This window comes from Alosa pseudoharengus, unplaced genomic scaffold (genome assembly GCF_046254945.1).
Source record: "Alosa pseudoharengus isolate Yale_2024_CS ecotype anadromous, Long Island Sound unplaced genomic scaffold, YU_APseudo_1.1 YU_APseudo_1.1_scf_5, whole genome shotgun sequence".
Lineage (NCBI taxonomy): Eukaryota > Metazoa > Chordata > Actinopteri > Clupeiformes > Clupeidae > Alosa > Alosa pseudoharengus.
In genome coordinates, this window is record NW_027468837.1 from 35,592,496 (window position 1) to 35,614,359 (window position 21,864).

The 21,864-nt window shown below is 42.1% G+C and overlaps 1 protein-coding gene across 1 annotated transcript; it reads left to right on the plus strand.

The window, feature by feature from the left end:
- Positions 1 to 219: 219 nt before the first annotated feature.
- On the plus strand, positions 220 to 20,484 carry raly (RALY heterogeneous nuclear ribonucleoprotein). The gene is made up of 7 exons (XM_076267773.1): positions 220 to 475; positions 4,896 to 4,968; positions 5,473 to 5,520; positions 14,408 to 14,565; positions 15,667 to 15,780; positions 20,154 to 20,293; positions 20,446 to 20,484. Exons 1-7 carry the CDS (start codon positions 220 to 222, stop codon positions 20,482 to 20,484), a joined length of 828 nt encoding a protein of 275 aa, XP_076123888.1.
- The last annotated feature ends 1,380 nt before the right edge of the window (positions 20,485 to 21,864 follow it).

Consider the following 21,864-nt stretch of genomic DNA (forward strand, 5'->3'; position numbering starts at 1 on the left):
CATCTGGTGGCGCTCATACAGTGCTGATCAAGGTTTTGTGTCTCCTGCACCTTTGAGAAGAAGTGTTGGTCCACTCAGAATATTCATGGGTTCTTTGTCACACCAAGGGTGGGCAGCTGAAGGCAATTGAATCTGGAATGAAGCCCGTCAGATACTCAGATACAAAACATTTGTATTCAATAGGTTTCTCTCTTTTGCAGGTATCTTCACTGAGCCAAGATGTCCCTGAAGGTGCAGGCTAGCAATATCACCAACAAGAACGACCCCAAGTCCATCAACTCCCGCGTCTTCATAGGGAACCTGAACACCGCCGTGGTCAAGAAGTCCGACGTAGAGACCATCTTCTCCAAATACGGCCGCGTGCTTGGCTGCTCCGTGCACAAGGGCTACGCGTTCGTGCAGTACGCCAGCGAAAGACACGCCCGCGGCGCAGTAATCGGCGAAAATGGACGTGTGCTCGCCGGACAGACTCTGGGTGAGCTGTCAATCACCGTCTCCTTTCATCTTTTCACCAGTTCAGTTCATCACGGTTTTTTTCCTTTCCTTCCCTCTCTCATGTCTTTGAAGAAAATGTGACAGCATCAGACCTGTCTGAGACTGAACGTGATTAGATTTGAAAGATGTTGGATGTCAGCTCTAAGCGAGGTTCTAGGCTATGAAAAGAGTAAACATGTTTGACAGTTACATTTATGCATTTGTGACAACTAACATCCGTATAAGCAATTACTCTCTTTCTCTCCTTCTCTCTCTCTCTCTCACACACACACACACACACACACACACACACACACACACTCTCTCTCTCTCTCTTTCTCTCTGCCTGTAGTGGGAAGGAGTCTGGACTATGGTAGGCCTTGTGGGCCACGAGAATCAAAGCACCTGTGCTTGTCCAGGAGCTTATCGGCTCTTTGAAGAGTGGGTTAGCACCAAAGCGCAGATCCTTTCGCAGATATTAACCTCCTAGCCCTTTTTCTTTGAGATTAACATGCTGTCAGGTGCCCAGGGGGAAAAAGAATTCACAGTTCGAAGCGTTTAAAAGGCCTGCAGTTAGCCCAGTGACGGCTCCCGCCGCTATCTCTGCACTATATGGCCACTCTGAAGCGGAGGCAAGTCAGAGGAAAGGCAGTCGTTAAAAATCTGTCACGGGGAGATTTCTGAGTAACCAGAAAGCAAGTGAGAGAGAGATGGAGAGAGGAGTGTGTGTGTGAGAGAGAGAGAGAGAGAAAGAGAGAGAGAGAGGGTGGTGGTGGCTCAGTTGTTCGTTAATGGGAGGGTTGCTGGTTTGAGCCCGTCTCAAAATGTCCTTGAGCAAGACCCTGAAGCCCAGTGCTCCCGATGTGCTGGTTGGTGTCTTGAATGGCAGCCTCTGCCATCAGAGTGTGAATAGGTGAATGTGAGGCATTACTGAGTGCTTTGAGTGCCCGCAGGGAGAACAGCACCATATCAATGCTGTCTATTTACCTTAAAGGAGTTGGAGGGAGAGGCAAGGTGCATTAGCTGCAGGTGGGCCCTGCTCTTTTCTAGGGCCCTGCATAGCTGACGGCAGCTGCCTCAGACTTGCCCAGGACAGGTGAACCTCTTTGGCTCTTTCATGGAGCAGCTAACCAGCTTTCAGCCCCACGCACACGCACATACATACACACACACACACACACACACACACACACACACACATCCCCATCACTTCCCCAGAGCCCAGCAGGCCAGACATGCTGGTCAGGATGGTGCAGGGTCACTGCTCTGTCCATCTCTACTTCCCCTGACACCTCTCCTCCTGACCTCTGTCCACATTTGTAGCCTGTTGCACCTGATGTTTTTACTCTGTTTCATTCATCTTTCCCCTCTTCCTTTAGCTCTCTCCTGTCCCCAGTGCTCCTTTTATCTCTGATCTGACTAATAAGAATCAAGTTTCTTCACCGAATAGTAGTGATGAGTCATTTATTTCATGGTGGGACATACAACACCATTCAACAACCATGATAGTTCAAACATGACACAATCTGTCTCGTGTAGTATAAGTATAAGTACTGTATAAGTATAAGTATAAGTATAAGTATATATACTCTTTTGATCACATGAGGGAAATTTGGTCTCTGCATTTATCCCAATCCGTGAATTTGTGAAACACACTCAGCACACAGTGAACACACAGTGCAGTGCAGCACACAGTGAATCCCAGCGCAGTGAGCTGCCTGTAACAACAGCGGCGCTCGGGGAGCAGTGAGTGGTTAGGTGCCTTGCTCAATGGCACTTCAGCCGTGCCTACTGGTCGGGGTTCGAACCGGCAACCCGAAGCGCTAACCAGTAGGCCACGGCTGTGTTGCAATATTTTGTCTTGCTCTTGCCCACAAAATCAAGACCTCGGCAGGTGGAGGTTTACACAGAATGGAGTTTTTGAATTAAAATAGCCCCACATCATGACATACCCTTCACCATACCTAGAGATTGCCTGAGGCCCATAAGTATTTGAACCCATGCTAAAGTTGACTAAAAAGAGGAATATAAAATCATCTTTTGGAAATTGATCTTAATGCGTTAAGTAACAAAATGAGGAAATATCCAACCTTTAAGGACACCAATCTTCTTTGTGAATGAATAATGTATCATAAATAATGTTCTTCCTTAAAATACAGGGGGCATAAGTATTCACACCCCTATGTTAAATTAGGTTAGATTAGATTAGATACAACTTTATTGTCATTTAGCAGAGTACAGGTACAGAGCCAATGAAATGCAGTGCAATGAAATTCCCATAGAGGCAGGCAGATTTTTTTTTTTTAAAGACCAGTTATTTCATGGATCCAGGATACTATGCATCCTGATAAAGTTCCCTTGGCCTTTGGAATTAAAATAGTCCCACATAGACCCACATCATCACATACCCTTCACCATACCTAGAGAATGGCTATACAGTGAGGCATGGTGTGTATTTCAGTTAGCCTATTAGCTGGTTTGATGCTCATTGAGCTCAATGCAAATCAAACCAGCTAATAAGCTACCATGCCTCACTGTATAGCCATTAGCCTCTCACCAACACTAATAGCAGAGAGGGTTAAGGCAGAATCAAGGATCTTTGCTAATAGTGCTGGTTAGAAACAGAACAAATGTAAGTGTGTTGTGTCTAATATGAAACGATGACAACAGCATTGTGCAGGGTGGGGTTCAATGGGGAGGAATCAGCAGTTGGCTGGCATGAGGGGACGTGGGAGTGGGAGAGGCGGGATGCCTCATCAGTGTGATGGATCAAAGCCACTGCATGAGGAAGGAAACTTTCTAAAGGCTCCAACAGAAGTTTGTTGTTAACAGCGCCTGGAAATGTGTTTCAGAGGGAGGCTATTGGCGTGGGATGTATGCAGAGTGAGATCTGTGCTTGTGATGTTTTTTTTGGCGGGGGGGGCCGGGGTGTTGTCCTGCGCGCCTTTTTGTTTTGAGGACACACGGCAGGTCTCCCCTGCTTCCCCTCAGACCTGACGTGTGTGTGTGCTGTGGTTCGGCACAACCTGCAGTGGGTGTGGGACCGGGAGAAGGGGGCCTGGAGCCAGCCGTGTGTAGGGGTTATTTAGTGGCAAACCCCCACTGGAAAGCCTTGATTGTGGGCATACTGCCCTCTGCTGGAGATAATAGTGGATTGCATCCATCAAAAGGTCTCCAGGAGGCTTGGCTCACAGTAATGGAGTTGCCTTCGTGATCCTGACTGGGATGCTTCTACAACATGGAAGTCTGAGAGATGAGTCCCCTCCTTTGAGATGGCTACTGTATGTGACGTATGTGTGGTATTGGTCTGAGCCAGAATGATTGGGAAAGAAAAGGGAACACAGCCCTGGGTCAATAATGTTTGGACAGTAAAACTACAGGGTGCTTATCAAAATGGGCATCTAGCGTCATCAAAGAAACCACAAATTGAGGCATTACTGTATGAAAAATAAATAGTCATTATTAAATATTGGCTACATGCCATTACATGCTTATTTTTAATACAGGAGGGCCTCCAGAATGATTTGGTTTGGTCCACTGCAGTCATATTCTTTGTACTTTTCTCCAGTTGTTTGTCTTCATCACATCCATCCTCTTCACCACTGTCATTTGTAATTACCTCCACCAATGAGGTAATCAAGATATTCTAAATAGCCTGTCTCTCTGTTTGCCTGTTTGTTTATAAGTAGGATTATACAAAAAGCCTTAAGACCCCATTATAATATAACTTAATGGAAAGGTGTACCATCGACTAATTCACATACTGTTTAAAGAGTAGACAGACAATATTCAGCGTCTGGCCTTGGCGTCTGGCGAAGGTCTGCCCACTTTAGTTCTCTATTTTAAAATGCTCTTATTGTTTCATACTGCATTTTACATTAACATTGTTATATCTTTTATAAATGAAAATACATTTTCTCCTCAGCATGAGCCTTACACTAAGACTCCTTTAGTCAACATCAATACTCCTGTTATTTCAGCATTTACAATGGCACCTCTGAGAAAGAAGAGGCTCCAACTAGCCTTAAGGTTCACAGAAATAACTCAAGAAGAAAATGTATGAGATTCAGTGGGTGAAAGTGGCCATTCTACAGGAGTAGGTGTGTAGCTCTTTACTCCCCTTGCCTTATAATATTCAACCTTGGTGTTCAACATTGTTTGTGGTCAACAGAATGAAATCCATTGTGATGGTGGCCATCTAAGCTCAACTCAATTCATTGTGGTCGATACTGACGACGTGCAGTCCTGTTCATACTGAGGCACCAACACAATAGACACTGTCCATTCTGGTGCGTGACCAGGAGATTGGGCCACACCGAGCAAACATTTCTGTTGGCAAAGCACCATAGTCCGAGTTGAACTCAGAAACGGCCATTTTGTAACTGCCCTTCTTTCTGCCCCCTCTGTCCTCTACCTCACAGATATCAACATGGCGGGTGAGCCCAAACCAAACCGACCCAAAGGCCTGAAGAGGTCGGCTGCTGCTCTCTACAGGTGAACAACCCATTTACAGCACCCTTATATTTAACATCAGCATCATAGTTGGCCCCACAAGGCTTCCGTTTATATTCCATTCCATATGTTATCTTAATGCAGAGGAAGTAGACTGGGAACCAAATAGAACGTTCAAGCATTGTTTTTGTTTTTATTGTTGAAAGGGTCTATAAGCAGTTCATAACACTGGGCAACTGTTTGATGGTTTTGTATGAATCTAATAAGTTTATATGCAGTCTATTTGTTTACAAATTCAATGACATACATCAGCCAAAGCATTATCTTGGTACCGTTCTGGGGTCAATAACAGAGGCAACATTGTTACTATTTAGTCAGCAACCTACAGTAAACAGACAGGATAGGCTATCTCCAGTCATTTGGTGAATAATGTGATATATCCCAGTTCATTAATAACCATTAGCTATAGTGTTTTTGTTTGTTAGTTTATCATGAGGTCAATTTATTATAGATTTGTGTGTTGTGTCTCTGTGTTTTCTCTCATAGTGGCTATGACTTTGACTACGATTACTACAGAGATGATTTCTATGACAGGTAAGTAGAGTACTGCATGTTCTCATAGTTTTCTGGTCTCTTTCTGGGATAATAGTACTTTGTTCTCAAAAGGGACCAAATGTGGATTTGCAATGACAGTTCAAAGAAACTTAATAAAAAACATTGTCCCTGTAATGAGGCAATCTGTTTTTGTATTGTACATGTCTCCTCCAAACCCAAGCAAACACCCACAAGAACCCACACACACACACGCACAAACACACACGCACACACACTCCATTGATCCACGTTTGGATCAATCAATGTATTTGATTACTGGACATTTTTCGACAAATTTACTCCCGCAATAGGAGCCAACTCGCTTAAAGCCTTGTAATCTTAAACAGCAGAAGTGGAGAACTTTAGAAAGTAAAAGTCTGACCACATAATATTTGCTCCAACCTTTTATTAGACCTATAGTCTAAACCGAGTCTAACTCATCAGCCAGGTAGATTGGCTAATTAGTGAAATTGCCTGTGTTAGGTGCACAGATAGAATCAATACATACTGTAGTGGTAGGACACTTTTACTTTCGGAAAGCCGGACATTTCCAACGATGCACACCTTTGTGTCGATGCAACATAGGCTACACATTTATGTACCCATTCACATTCACATACACATTCAGTCACCAAATTACTAACATCTAAGAACTTATTTTACGTGACCCAGAAAGGAGGAACCTGGCAGATCCCTGGCCCAGCTTGGCCCAGCATTTAAGTAGTTCTAGAGCCCCCTGTGGCTCCACTCTGTGGGAAGCCTGTGTTCACAGCTGTTCGAACATAGTCTCCATATGAGGGACACCTTCAGCGAGACTGCAGCCCGGTAGATTTGCCTTCAACATGATGTCCACATCTGACTTACGACTCTCCCAGGTGAAACTCTGACTTGGATTGATGTATTACTAGGGGAAGGATGCCCAGTTTAATTCCAGGCCCGCTTTCAAGTGATGGCCAAAGCCCAAGGTCCGTTGGGGAGAGGGGCGGGGGCAGTGGAGAGGCTGGGCACCAGCTGTAGGGCTGGCTGGTTCTTGGACTGCACAGAGCGTGCAAAGTGTGTCTTTAAAAACTGGAGAAGATTACATTGCAGCTCATTCATGTCACACACACCTACACACACATTCACACACTCAAACGCATGCATACACACACAAGTCTATAAGTTAAGTACTTTAGTTTAGCTTAACATCATCTCAAGCTGATCTTCCATAAAACCATATGTATAGGCCCTGTAGTGGAGCATGTGATACATGTTTAAATATGAGATAAACAATAAATAAAGCCCTCAGATGAGAACAGAAAGGTTTTACATTAGTTCCCCTGAGACTAAAGGTGTGTAAGTCTTAGTATGAGTTAATGATAGGCCTACTGGCAAAGAGGCTGTGGTGAACCACGTAAGCTTGGGGTGAACCGAAGAGACACACATGGAAGGAATGAGAAACCTTAAAAGGCTTGGGAGATTTTCCAGGGCCTCCATTTCTTGTGTTCTTTTATGGATCTATCTCGCCGTTCTGGAATGAATATGCTGTCAGAGATGAGTTTGTGATGTGCTTCTTCTGTGGAATGTGTAATTGAGATGTGCAATTTCTCACACTGCTCTCCTATGCCAGGTGAAAAAAAATCTATTAAAATATACTTTTTAAAAGTGTACTAAGTACAGTTCGTACTTTTTTCGTCAAATCCATGTGTAGTTAAGTGTATTCAATTATGTATTAAGTTCAGCTTAAAATCTATTTGACTACACTTCAAGTGTAAATTGTATTCTAAAATGAAACAACTTTTTTCAAACTTTAAGTGTTCTTAAGTACATTATACAAAGAGATTCATGAGCATTCGGAACACAGTCGCAGTACAATTTTCTAACATCCCAAGTGTATTGGAAATGTACATAAAAGGCATTGCAGTATAACTAATAATAGTGTAGTAGTGTGTTTTGAATACACTTATCATCCTCATTTCTATTCATTTGGCATGCTTCTGTAATATTTTAAATGAACTTCAAATGTACTTCCTGACTACAATAAGTGCTTTGAAAGTTTGCAGTTATGTTAATAAAAGTATAGTCTTAAGATACTTTAAGCATTATAAAGGCATGCAATGTAAATATAATATTAGTGTGATTTAAAATTGTACCATTAGTACTCTCCTACCTATTCTGTGACATGACAAATTACACTTTGATTATGAGAAAAACATTTTATTGACATGAATGAAAACAAAACATAATATTCATCCATAACAAAAGTAAAACATTTTATTTTTCTGAAATGGATCTCTTGAGCATATCTTTTCAAGTTGGATGTGGTAAATTTGTCATTGTAGGCATACTATGGCGACACAATAGAGCCACAAAGCACTCACGCGATAAAACATGCATTTGGGCGTAATTATATTATTTCACGCGCATAGATATTAAATGCGAGCACGCAAATTCTCTGTGCGCACGCGGACTCAGAGGAAACTGCTCCCTGAGCGAGGAAAAAAATGCTGCGAGCGAGGAGGAATCTGACCAGTGAACCTGGTTCCCGCCCCCAAGTAGAGACCCACGAGTGCAGAAATTCACTTCCTGTGAGCAGAAATCAACTTTGAGAGAGTTGAGTAATTTTTCGAGTGGCTGTTTGGAGCGCTGGTCAGATTCCTCCTCGCTCGCAGCATTTTCTTCCATGCTCGGGGAGCAGTTTCCTCTAAGTGCGCACGCGCAGAGAGAATTTGTGCGCACACATTTAATATCTACATTTGCTCTTGGGTGCTCCTTGTTGGTGCCCCCCCAATCCCAATCCTCCCCCACCTTTCTTATGCAGCCCTTGCCACTTAATCTACTAAACCCCTCTTCTACTACACTTTTTACCTCCCCCCCCCATAAATGCACAAAAAGGGTGACACCAGACATAATTTCACTGCATTTCTTACATTCAGTAACTATATGCATGTGACAATAAACTTCCCTGTATCCTTGTATCCTTGTTGAAATAATATATAATATAATACACCCGAATGCATGTTATATCGCGCAAGTGCTTTTTGCCACTATTGTGTCGCGATACTCTACAGCCTCATTGGTAGACCATCAATTCAAAATGCAGATTTTATGAAAAACAAAAGTTGTTTACCCTCCTAGGTGAGAGAATTTGCCCTCTAAGCTTGAAATTGTTTACTGGACACCCATCTTACAAGCCAACAACTTAACAGTCTAACATGGCTAAATTTGTAATGCATGATCATTTATTGCTTATTTGTTTGCAAAGTCTTCTGGCCCAGAAAGAAAACCATGGTGGTTACGGATCATGGCTGAGGAGGAAAGGTACAGCTGGTAGAGTTGTGCAGTGAGTGAACTTCCCTCCCAACACTGAGATGTGGTGGCAAAAGTTGTGGTAGCTAGCTTCCTTACTAGCACACCATCTTCCAGTCCAAGATGCATAAAGTTTTCGGTGGCAAACCAGGGCTGGACGGCAGTCAAATGCATTGCAGGGTTGCCAACTTTGGGTGTTTGGCTGGAGTGAGATTTTGTGAAGTCATAGTGCGTGTGCGTTAAATTTTTCCCTAAACCTAATTTTAAAAAATGTCTGTCCCCTGACTTTTTTGCTATGTACAGTATAATCCCTGATTTAAGTTTCTTCAAAATGTACAATTAAATTATTGATTGCACTTGAAAACAAGACCAGTGTTTTAACCCTGTGGCATGGAAGGATTATGAGCCACTGGGCCCCTGGGCACAGACATGAAAAGGGCCCCCCTGCCCACCTGAAAAAGGTAGTAGCTCAGTAGAAAAAATTGAAAAATAACCCCTTAAATGATGACTTCTGGCGAGTTTTGTGGAAAGAAATGGACAGATTGAGACTTATGAATGTGTGTATGAGTGTACGTATGTATCAGGGATAGAAATAGCCTAAAATATTTTTTTCCACCTACCATTGTGGCTGGTGGATTCCAAAATCTACCAGCCACTTGAGATACAGTATGAACATTTGATGAAAAATCATGACCAAAATGATCACGGTTATTGGTATTGCAATATGATTAAAATGTGCTGACTTTTCTTCTAAACCTACCATCAATGTTGGACAGAACTCATAATTGGCCTGCCCTTCATGCCCAGTAGCAACAAATCTAAAGGTCAACAGAACAGCTATAGTGTCATAAAAGTGGTGTGGCTCCTTTAAAACCCAATCCACTGGTGTGAGTTCTGGAGCCATCCAACTTTATCTAACTCTATACTATCCTACATCATCTGATTTTAATATTTTGTCTAGGCTACAGTATATTTAACATTTAACATTTATTTTCTATTTGGCCTGTTATGAAATTATGCATTGACCAATTAAGCACACTTTTTTAAGACACTTAAATACATGCATGCTTAGCATTTTGTGAAAACAAATCATTATAGCTACATCGACAAACTCTTAGCCATGAGCTATATATCCTCTGGTTTTAATATTTACACATATGTAGGTATTTAAGCACAGCTCAGTTTTAAGACACTTAAAGCCCAAAATTGGAGACCATATAGAAATTTGCTACCATTTCAAAACCGGATACTCTGGAACGGCTTATTGTACAGGGGATTGCATTACACCTTTGTGTTCGGTAAGGTCTGCTGTTTATTCTGGTTTACGGTTTGTCATGTGTGGAACGAAAAGTTTGTGAGATATTCCTCCTATAGGAATTGAAATGAGCGCAGAGCTATAGTAGCCTAATATGATTATTTCTTGAAAGTTAATTTATTTTTCTCGCGAACCGTTTTTAGCAGCAAATGGCTATAGCACCTTATAAAAGATGAGAAAAAGTTATTTCATGTGATGTCTGTGAGGCTACTTCGCGAGTAGCCTACTTCCTAGAGAAGAATGGGCGGCCAAACTTTATGTCGGTCTGCCTCGTGTCTAAATAGCAGCGTGTTCCGTGAAGGTGTCGCGGACCGGATTAAAATAGCCTAGTCAGCGAATCAACAATCAGAGAAAACTGCGCTGAGAACGTTGTAGGCGGATATTAGACCTACCTGCTGTTGGTCTAGACATATGTATGCCTTAAACTCGTATCCTGTCATTTAGAAACAATGCTGTGGGCTAGTCTAGTCATCAACAAAAAATGAACGGATTGCAAAAAAAAAAGAATGGATTTGGCGTGACATTTCTTGAGTGTGCGTGAGAGCGTGAGATTGGAGCTGAAAGCGTGAGTTTCACGCCAGATGCGTGAGAGTTGGCAACCCTTGCATTGACTTTGTCTCTGTTGTTTGTGAACAGAAACAAGGACAACATTTTACAAGATAAACAATATTTTACACAGAAATCCATTGGCAATGATGACATTGATGAGATTAATACAGATTATCTGTACCTATTTGACATTTACTTTTTATGGGTCAAATTGGTACTTGACACCATCTGTTTGCCATCCTGGTATGGGTAGACCTGGCCAGGTAGTCTTTCGTTAAAGCGTTGTGCACCTTGGCACCGATATGAGTGCAACCACCCGGTTTTCTGCATTTGATAACCTTAGATTCCTTTGGTTTCAATACAACCGTATTGTCGTTTTCGGGTCAAATGGCATTTTAAATGGGAGTCGTAGGGGCACTAGCCTACTATTTTGATGCATGAATCAAAATCATCATGTATCAAAATAGTTCTGCCCTTACGACTCCCATTCAAAATGCCATTTGACCCAGAAACAACAATACAGTCAAGCTTAATGGTGGCGCTTCTGACATAATTATGCTTTTAAACTAAAGTTTGACTCGGGTACATTCACAAAAAGACTCTAGTTTGCATTTTGGCTTGAGTTATGCTTTAAGAGTAATGGGGCAAGGTCCTGGATTAAGAATATTGTAACAAATTGGACTTTAGCCGGGGCTTGGTTCTCAGCCGCTTTTATTAGCTTGCAATTTGTACAGGAGCAGGGCCATAGAAAGACACAGACCACGAATACCGAACACGCAAGGGAGGTCAAACACACACACATGCTACACACACAGGGGTGGAAACGGCCACTCACACAAAAAGGAACACACACGAGGAGAACTAAAAGGGCAACACGTTACACTAAAACACGGACATTAAAACAGTAAATAAAGCATAACCACATACAAACAACCCCCAGAGTTCTCCCCCGTATCCCAGAATGCATTGTAACAGAGTCGGAAGCACATAGTCCAGCGTGCCGACGTTACAATATTTACTTTTACTGCTGATTATTTGAGGCGTTACAAATACTACCATGAAATGGACTTGAATGCACTGTCAAACACGAATAATTAAAAAAAATCTAAATCTATCGCATAAACCAAGGCATATATCAATCATGTAGCCTAAGCTTCATAGCACTAGTGTAACGGATGCCAGCTAGCTTAGCTGTGCTTGTGGAACGTTGGTAAACCTCACTCCCCGACGCCTCAAGAGTGCTGCTGGCATGCGAGCCAGTAGCCTGGGCTATTGGCTCAATTGTTAGCACGCTTGCCTCCCGATCCGAGGTGCTGCTGTTCGCGGGTTCGAGTCCGGGCGTGTGCAGGGCTGAATCGCGCAGGTTCAACACAACGCAGGTTACATTGGTGCCGTGACCCGGATCGGGAGTGAGGTTTAGGGGGGTGAGTGTAACGGATGCCAGCTAGCTTAGCTGTGCTTGTGGAACGTTGGTAAACCTCATTCCCCGACGCCTCAAGAGTGCTGCTGGCATGCGAGCCAGTAGCCTGGGCTATTGGCTCAATTGTTAGCACGCTCGCCTCCCGATCCGAGGTGCTGCTGTTCGCGGGTTCGAGTCCGGGCGTGTGCAGGGCTGAATCGCGCAGGTTCAACACAACGCAGGTTACACTAGCAGCTAGTAGAACACCAGGTTTAATTCCCCCTCTAATATCAATGGTGGAAAAAAACGTGCATGTAATTTGTCCTGTAGACTGTATGTCTCCACTATCAAAGAAAAAAACATCTACAATGTCATTAGCATGCCTTATGAATGTGAAGTGTGACACTTTTGGGGGATTTTGACTAGCCTAGCACCATCCTCCTTTCCATAGTGTGAGGTAGCCTACACCACTGCCACATTCATCCTCTCACAACCTCTACTACATCACAAACTTATAGGCTACTACCTTACTAAGACACAAAATCAACAAAAGAAAAAATATTATTTGATGACCAAAATTGATTTGTGTGTCTCTCTGTAGGCTAGGTTATTGCACATTGCCATCCATGCGGCTGACATATTAGGTCTATAGGCTACACACATTAGTATTTTATTAAAAGTTATTTTAAATTGTATGAAACTATACAATGTATTATCAAAAAATATACTTCCCATAAGTACACTATATTACAACTCTAAGTATTAGCAATTTAATATACTTAAACAAAACAAACTTCTTTACCATTTAAAATACACTAACAACAAAAACAACACTTTTTAAAAGTACATTACAAAAACACTTTGAATATTGCAGAATTAGTCAATTTAATTTTAGTACACTGAAGTTGGACTTAATAACATCTACTTTGAAGTATACTTTCTAAAAGTACACATTAAAAATACTTTACATAAAGTACAAAAAGTGTAAGCATACTTGTTTTATACTTCATATACTTTAATCATATTTCTAACACACTAAAGTATACTACTTTTTACCTGGGATGTTATTAAGTTATTTAAATTAATCTTACAACTTGATAAGTTTGTTGAACCCCAGTGCAGTATGGCACCCCCACTCTCAGTGCTAATGTCAAATGACGCCATGTGGGCTAGTTTAAAGCAATACTAGAGATGAATTCCTCTCGGGTTGAGCCTAATTGTCTGTTACCTTTGTAAATATTTGTACAGTGCCATTCATGTGCCTTTGTTACATCTGCTGAAATTGATTGTGTCCGTTGCTGGGTGTCGATGTTACTTGCATTTCACTTTTAACAGCTGGAATAAAAAGGTTGGGTATTCAAAAAATATTGCCATGGAAATGAACTACATATTCACAATCAGACATTTGTTGTGGTTTGGTAGTCATTGTTTGCAACCTTAGCTAACCTACCGGCACTCGGACAACTTGGCTGACCAGCATAAATTGAGGAATCTGCAACTTTCCACGATCAGACATTTATTCTCATTGTTTGTAGCACTCTCTGGCTAATCATCTACAGGCCTATTAGTGGTGTGAGGGATTTAGTGTTCCCACCCGCTAGCCAGACTTGCAGTGCAGCAGAAATGTCATTCGCCCTGTTAAGAGTTTATATGCCATCCAAATGATTTTGGAAACATTATTTTAAGGTAAACTCTTTAGGGGTGCTTTAAATGAATAAATGAGTGTGTTTAATGTGAGTTTGTGCATGTGGTATTCCCCATTGCATGGACAGGAAACAGCAGACCTTAGCCTGGTATTTTATAGCATAGTGACAGATGACAGGAACTATTATAAATAGACAATTTTGCATGTGAGACTAGGCTACACACTGCAAAAGCATTCAAAAACTTGAGAGGGAAGCAAGGTCTTGGATTCGGTTTTCAATGTAGATTACTTCCAAATACTGTGTCCATTCATCATTTCTCACAGAGTATCATACGTGCTTCAATGCATTTCAGTGGCCAAGTATTTGAGTTTGATTTGGATAAGCTACTGAAGGAATCTACAAACTACATTCTACAAACTATTAAATATCAATTTGTTCATGACTCATACACAATTATCACAGACCTACAATGTGTGTGTGTGTGTGTGTGTGTGTGTCTGTGTCTGTGTGTCTGTGTGTCATGATGTGCCCAGTATATTAGGTGAACATGCTTTCAATCAGATTTGGGATTAAATGTACTATGTTCCCATGTGTAAACAGATTAGATGTGGTAAGATTGCTCCCAAGTGTAAACAGAGTCCACGTGTAAACAGAACCCGTGCGTCTTATTTCCCTCTCTTCCCTCTGCAGGCTGTTTGAATATCGAGGTCGAGTTTCCCCGGTGCCCAGAGTGGTGCCTGTCAAGCGCCCTCGTGTGGCCATTCCTCTGGTGCGCAGGGTCAAGGCTCTACCTGTCAAACTACTGGCCAGGTCCTCCGTGCTGCCCGGTACTTCCATTAAACAGAGACGTAAGTCCTTTCCCATCACTTCCCTTCTCTTATCTTCCCTTCTCTTCCCCTGTCTTATCTTCTCCTCTCTTCCTTTCTCTTCTCCTCTATTCCTTTCTCTTCTCTTCCCCTCTTTTCTCTTGTCTTGTCCTCTCTTCTGTTCTCTTCTTTTCTGTATTCCAATAAATAGAGATGTAAGTTATCTTCTCTTCTCCTCTCTTCCTTTCTCTTCTCCTCTATTCCTTTCTCTTCTCTTCCCCTCTTTTCTCTTGTCTTGTCCTCTCTTCTGTTCTCTTCTTTTCTGTATTCCATTAAATAGAGATGTAAGTTCTCTTCTCTTCTCATTTCTTCTCTTCTCTCCTCTCTTCTTTTCTTTTCTTCTCCAGATGTAAGTTCTCTTTTCTCTTCTCTATTCTTCTTTTCTCTTTTCCATTATAAGTTTAAGCTTCTCTTCTCTTCAACTCTTCTATTTCCCTCCTTACTCCCCCTCTCTTCTCCATTAAACAGAGGCATACGTTCTCTCCTCCTCTCCTCTCTTCTCTACTCCCCCCCTTCTCTCTCCTGCGCTTCTCTGGGCTATTGATCATTTCCTATTCAGTTGTACTCTTATTCCTCTGTTGATTCACTCTGCTGCATTTTTATCGATTACTCTTGTAGACAGTTCAATGCCCTATGTAACGGGGTTGTCATATACTCAATATAATTCAATTGCAACTCCCTGTTCCACCTGTACAACACCATTAACATTGTCTCAAGGTGCTTCGCTGAAACAAAGGATAAACACCCTCACCCTCCGCTCATTCCCTGAACATAGGCTGAGATACTACTGGGAAGAAAAGGCTCTTAAACTTTTAAATGGAAGAAACAAACTTAACAAGGCTCTAAGAAAATTAAACCTTTTAAAGAAATAGATGGAAAACATGCTCAAAGTTAGGTAGTTGCATATAAATGTGGTACACCTACACGGGAATAATCTTGATATCAGTAAATTATGTTGTGAATTAACTCTATCCCTGTGTGTGTGTGTGTGTGTGTGTGTGTGTGTGTGTGTGTGTGTGTGTGTGTGTGTGTGTGTGTGTGTGTGTGTGTGTGTGTGTGCATGATCTTATGGCCTTTCAGCAGTGAAATCCAATGAGCTGCAGGCCATTAAGTCCGAGCTCACACAGATCAAGTCCAACATTGATGCTCTGCTTGGCCGACTGGAAGAAATCACAGAGGACAAATACACAAGCACAGGTAGCATTCACTCTCTGCCTTTCACAATGCACTACACCACACACTAACAGTCTCACACACACACACACACACACACACACACACACACACACACACGGTGGTGACATTTACACCTAAACTTACACAGAATGGAGTCCTCTAAAGTGTTCTTCTGCATTCCTGTGCAGTGGTTCAAAACATGCTCTCTACTTTTCCCCAGGAACATATCATCCCCACAGCATCCACTTTAACCTACATCCATCTGAACCACCACCTATTGCTCCTCCACCTTCCCTTCCCTCAGCCCTCCACCGTGTCCCTAGCTCTCACGCTCCGTCTGTCCCCACCCTCCTCAGCGCACGCGCCCAGCAGAGGGCATAGTCCCCCAGAGTCCGAGTCCCAGCGTGTGCCAAGAGAGGAGACAGAGGGCCAGATCCAGCTCAGTGGCTACCTCAGCGGCCTCGACACACGTGCAATACTCAGACACTCCGATACTCACTGGTCTCACACACTGGTCCCGGTTCAGTCTGTCTGAGCTGAGCTCAACTGCAACTGTAAATAACCTTGTCATGCCGTCACAGGCCCCACACACAGAGAGAGGTGGCTGATGACGAGGCAACTCCCACAGACACACAGCTGCTGCTGGGACAGCTCACACACTACATCAGGCTGTGAACTCGTTCACCTCTGACACACACACCACCGGTCTGCTGACCACTTGTACGCAGTCTCAGTCTTGTCTCGGTAACAATCGGACGCAGGGGACCCATTAGGGTTTTTTTTTATTATTATTTTAAGACCAGGCAAGACCACTCATCACAAAGCCTTAAGGCGATAGTCAACCATTTGGGGAAATACATCTCTGCTATAAGCTAACGGTCTAATCTGATTCAATGAGCTGGAGCTAAAAGTGTTACTGTCAGACTCAGAGAACGGCTGGATAAACTGGGGAAAGGTAAAACTCAATTGTTTATCTCAAGGGGAGGTGGAAAATTAGTGTATTTCCCCAAATGGTGGAATATCCCTTTAAGCCAGTACGACTCCTTCTTCGCATGCAACAAATAAGATGTGTCTAATTTGAGCACACACACGAGGACCTGTGCTAGTCCCTCAGAGATAGTTGCTCAGGTCTTTCAGACTGAGTGCTTACAACTTAAAATGTCAAGGAACATAAATATTTGCTTTTCGTATAGCTGCAGTGTTCACTTCACTAGTGTTCCACAGGATCCATCCCCGGCAGAGGCCATCCAGGGCCAGCCATGATTTGTGAACTGCTCTTACACGTGTTCCAGGTTTCAATAATTTGGCTTGGCGGCGGCAAGACTCGGCTCTCTACTCCTCCGTGAGATTGGTCCCCGTGGTGTGCTTCCCGGGGTGGAATGTGAGCGCTGGATGTGGAGTTGATGTCGTTGAGCAATGGGTCTCCTCAGAGCCATGCAGAGAGTTGTCACATTTGTTTAGTGGAAGCAAAGCTATTTAAGCTCTGCCAGCATAACCACTTGCTAAATGGCATCCTCTCATCACCTGATTATTAGATTTAAATCCGCACACCACCCCGTCACATGAACTTGTTCACCGTGTACTCTTGGAGAAATACAGGGTGGTGTGTAATGTTGGAAGTGTATGATGTGGCATGAAATCTGAACATTATTTAGAGGATGTCATAACTTGTGTTTACGACGTTAGGCAAAAACCTACCAGGGAAAGAGATCAGCACCTGGGAGATTCATTAATGTTGGTGGGTCATTCTATGAAACGGATGCCATTTGCGTCCACAACATGTGATGAGATGCGTAAGGCACAAACTAGAGCCAAGGTATGTTTCTGAAGCCTACAGCTAATAATTGAAGGGTGTTGTAAACATGATGTACAAGAACATGTTCTTAAAGAGTATTACTCTATTTTTTCACAAGTGCATGGCCATTTCCATGTGTCCGGGTTGACCAACATAACATTTACATCTAAAATATCACCATGTAAATGAATTAAATATAAAATCATGTTCTTCAGTAAATAATGTATGTTTTTTTTTGTGTCCCTTGTTTTGACTTAACACCCCGTCACATGTACTTGTTTGTAAATAGCATACTGTTACTTGAAATGATTTTGTTTTGTCCATCAAGATTAATCCAACCGCACTCAATCACCCAAAGACAGGAATAACTGTTTTTCATCACAGTTTTAACACTATCATTTGCTAAGAAAATTACATTTCTAATTGAAGGCATGTATGTTAAGTTACTGTAATAACTTGACAGTTATTGGATACCTAGAGCCTTTTTATCATGAAATGTATCACCCCGTCACATTTATTATATTTTCAATCCATTATATTTCAATGTGGAAAAAATATATATGCCTGAGGTAGGCAAAACATTTTTGGAGGGTTATCATATCATGCTGTGGATAATTTGAAAAGAAGTTTACTTTTGGAAAAGGCACCCGTTTCATAGAATGACCAAAGAAGAACACGAATGACCTTGGTACCATTTAGTACATACCAAACAATTCCCTTTTCTTCTCTTTATTTTGGCCAAATTTTCTAGTGTCTTGTTTCATTGGAGCAGAGCTCTTTCACAGCTAAAGTCAATCTCCCTCACTAGGAGCAGTCAAAAGACAAAAAGGAAGGTTCCGGTCTCAATCCTGTCTCGCTATGACTCACCACGTTTGATGCCATTGTAAAACCCAACGCAACCCTTCATGTTGACCACACTTCATTCTATATAACTGTGCCGCGGATTGATACAAAAGTTGCTGTTAGTGCGTGTCGACATTGCTTGGCAACCATTCTGATAGAAGAGATATATTTCTTAGCCGAAGAATGATTATCTATGAAAAAAATCAGTTTCTTGTTGCTGTGCTTTTATTTTGTAAAATCTTGCCAGGTACATGGAGTAACTGTTTTTTTTTTTTTTTTTTAAAACAAGCCCTGTGAGGCAGTTGGTTTGCGTTGTGCCTAACAAGCTACAGGCTTCTGGGGCTTCCTGCTTAAATTTCCCAGAGACAGGCCTGTCTGGCAACACTCCAACTTTCACAGTTAATCCACTGACAGGAAAGTGAAACTGATCTCATTATTGACACAGATGATTGGAAATAGAAGAAGTGGTAGTACTGGACCAGGGTTATAACTTATTCATGCACTTCTCAGTGGATTTCATAGAGCACTAGCCTCTGTGAACCTTAACCTGTTAGCAAATTTGAATTAGCTCTACAGGTCCGCCTGGAAAGGAGGCATAGACACCCGTTTCAAAATAAACAAAAACCCAGGATCCAATTACAATCACTTATCTGGCACAGGGGCGGGCTTTATATGATGACAGATAAAGCCGTGCATTCAACACAACCAATGGCTGTGCTGATGGCGACAGGGTTAAGCAGATTATGGACATGTATTTTCTTTGGAATTGAGTAAATAACTGCATTTAAAGTTTAATGCACCAATTTTAATTTAATTTCACTGCTGGTTACGCCCTTGGAAGTCGTAAGTCAGTGAAGCCCTTTCAGACCCACTCTCAATCTCAGTGGAGATCTCAGATACAGTCTGGTGTTATGCAGGCTAACAGCGCACAGTTGTTGAGTATACTTCAGTGCATCAATGCAAACTCACCTGCATGTGTACTTACATCAATGTCACTAGGGACCAGCCAGGCTTATAGCTACCGTATGTTTTGGAACTAACCTCCAATCCCCTCACTCTGGAGCTCTGATTTTGATTCCCACTCTGCCATCACAGCCACTAATATCCTCTCATTGGCTAAGGTTCTACAGTACTTATGGTGGTTACTATTGTTCTGGTGGTTTTTCTTATGGTGTTTATTGTTGTTGTGGTGGTTTATTGCCTCCACCTACAAAGGAGATTATGTTTTCTGTCTTTCTGTCTTTTTATCTGTCTGTAAGCAGCATCATGCAAAAACAGCCAGCCTGATATTCATGAAAAAAGGAAGAACCAACTACATTTTGGAGCAGATGAATTTAGACTTTACTTAAATTTAGTTTTACTTTCACTACTATTGTGAGATACAGCATTAGACCGTGGAAAGAACATGTATATTTATCATTTCTCTTGTGTTTAGGGCCTGCTTGAATATAATTGATATGTCACTCTAAGCTGGATGTAAGTCATATGTATTAGCGAAAAGAACATTTCAGACACAGGATCAGGTTCCACTTGTCTGATTGTATTATTTCTCCAGAACTGTAGGAGCTTGTGGTGTTGGAGAGACATAAAATGTCCAGTTTCTGCATAATGACTTTAAGTCCAGAGAGATAAATGAGATAAATGTTTGATTGTATGTTTATACATCTGTGGCAAAGATGTCAAATGATTGAATGTATTATTTATACATGTGTTCATGTTGGTGTGTGTGTGTGTGTTTGTGTGTGTGCATTTGTAGAACTGCGGAAGGAGGACTGCAAGAGTGAGGTCTCTCAGGATGACTCGGGTTCAGAAGCGGAAGAGCTCGTAGACGACAACCAGGCCAGCGAGGTGGAGGAAGGAGAGGAGGGGACACAGGACGAATGTGACGACGACATGGTGAGGGAGCCGAGAGGGTTGAACTGCAGTCAGGCAGCAAGAGGGGTGGTGAGCCAGCGGCGAAACGCTCACATGGCCTGCCTCTGTAATGTACATGTCATGTAAAGTGAATTCTGTCCAATGCTAAAACATACGTCTATGTCTGCCAACAGGAAAACCATTTATCAGAAATGGAATCCATCCTGCAATAAAAGGCAAGTTTCCACGTCACAATAGCTCAGATGACGTGTGTGTGTGTGTCTGTGTCTGAGTGTGTGTATGTGGCTTTTTGGGGGAACAGACTTTCCAGGAATCAAACTAATAAATGCCTTTCTGAAGCCCCTCTAAACGCATTGAAGTTTTAGAACTTTGCAAAGAGATAAATGATTAGCCCTTTTGAAATATTGTGGCTAAGTGTGTAACCATGGCAGATTAATGTTTTATTTATCAGTATAGGTGTTTTACACATTTTATCATATAGGGCTACACTAAAATTATTTTGGATTAGATAAAACACTGCTTTAAGAATAAAAGTAAATCAATTGTCAAGTTCAAAAGTAAAATACCAAATGTTAGCTCTACTTTCAGGATTTAGATACAGAGACTATGTAGCAAATGGCCTTGCCAGTTTGGCTCATGTCTCTGCTTGTCTAATTTATTCTCCCTCTCTCATCTCCTCTGCAGTCAAACTTCCTAGGCACTGCAGAAAATGTGGCTGTGTCAAATCTGACCGTCACACCTAGAGTTTATGAAAATGAGTGAAAACTAGGGAGATCAGGGTCTAATCTGCTTTTAAGACACAGAGATTTGCTTTAGCCGCCTGTGAGCCTCCCATGGCAATAAGGATAAAGGGGGGGGCTCTCTCAAGACAAACAAGCACTCGGTGTCACAGAGTCTGTTTCTCATTCCTCCCTGATCCCTTGCGTTGTTTGTGGAACTGGCTAGTGTTATTCAGACCACTTGCCATGGCTAATCACCCGGATTGCACCAAATAGCCACCTTTACTGAGGGGAAAAAGTTTTAATAAGAGATAAGATTGTTATCTCAAATATACACAACCTCTTTGATTGTTCAACTATCCAGTCCCAGACCCAAGTGTGTGATGGTCCTCTCGGTTCTGCTTTTTCGTTAACTTGTATTGCAAGCAGATAGGAACACAGGGGGCCAGATGTACATACATTTGCAAACGTAGCATCATCAGCGCCATGGTCAATCCGCAGAAAGCACATACTGTGATTCTTCAAGTTTACGTGGTAGTTATCAAACCTGCAGTTCATCGTGTAATCAGCGCCTTTCTCCGCCCTTACCGCAATTTGCGAACATTCACAACTGAATGGTATACTTCAATCACAAGAGCAGTTGAATGAAGTTAACTGATGACAACATTAAAGGGAATCAAATGTTTAGCAACCATGAAATAATACATGATAAGATGTCATACATGATAAGATGTCAACAAGCAGTAAGATAATGAAGAGCAGTACAGTAGTTCTAACTACTTGTGCACGTACTGTAGACTATGGAAGATTGGTCAAATCTGAGGAAAGTTTAAGTGGATAACGTGAAAGTGAAAGTAAGATATTCAAAAGGCC

Coding starts and splice junctions, on each gene's coding strand:
- raly (XM_076267773.1), top strand. CDS start 220: ATGTCCCTGAAGGTGCAGGCTAGCAATATCACCAACAAGAACGACCCC. Junction 4,969..5,472: donor TCGGCTGCTGCTCTCTACAG/GTGAACAACCCA, acceptor TTTCTCTCATAG/TGGCTATGACTTTGACTACG. Junction 5,521..14,407: donor AGAGATGATTTCTATGACAG/GTAAGTAGAGTA, acceptor TTCCCTCTGCAG/GCTGTTTGAATATCGAGGTC.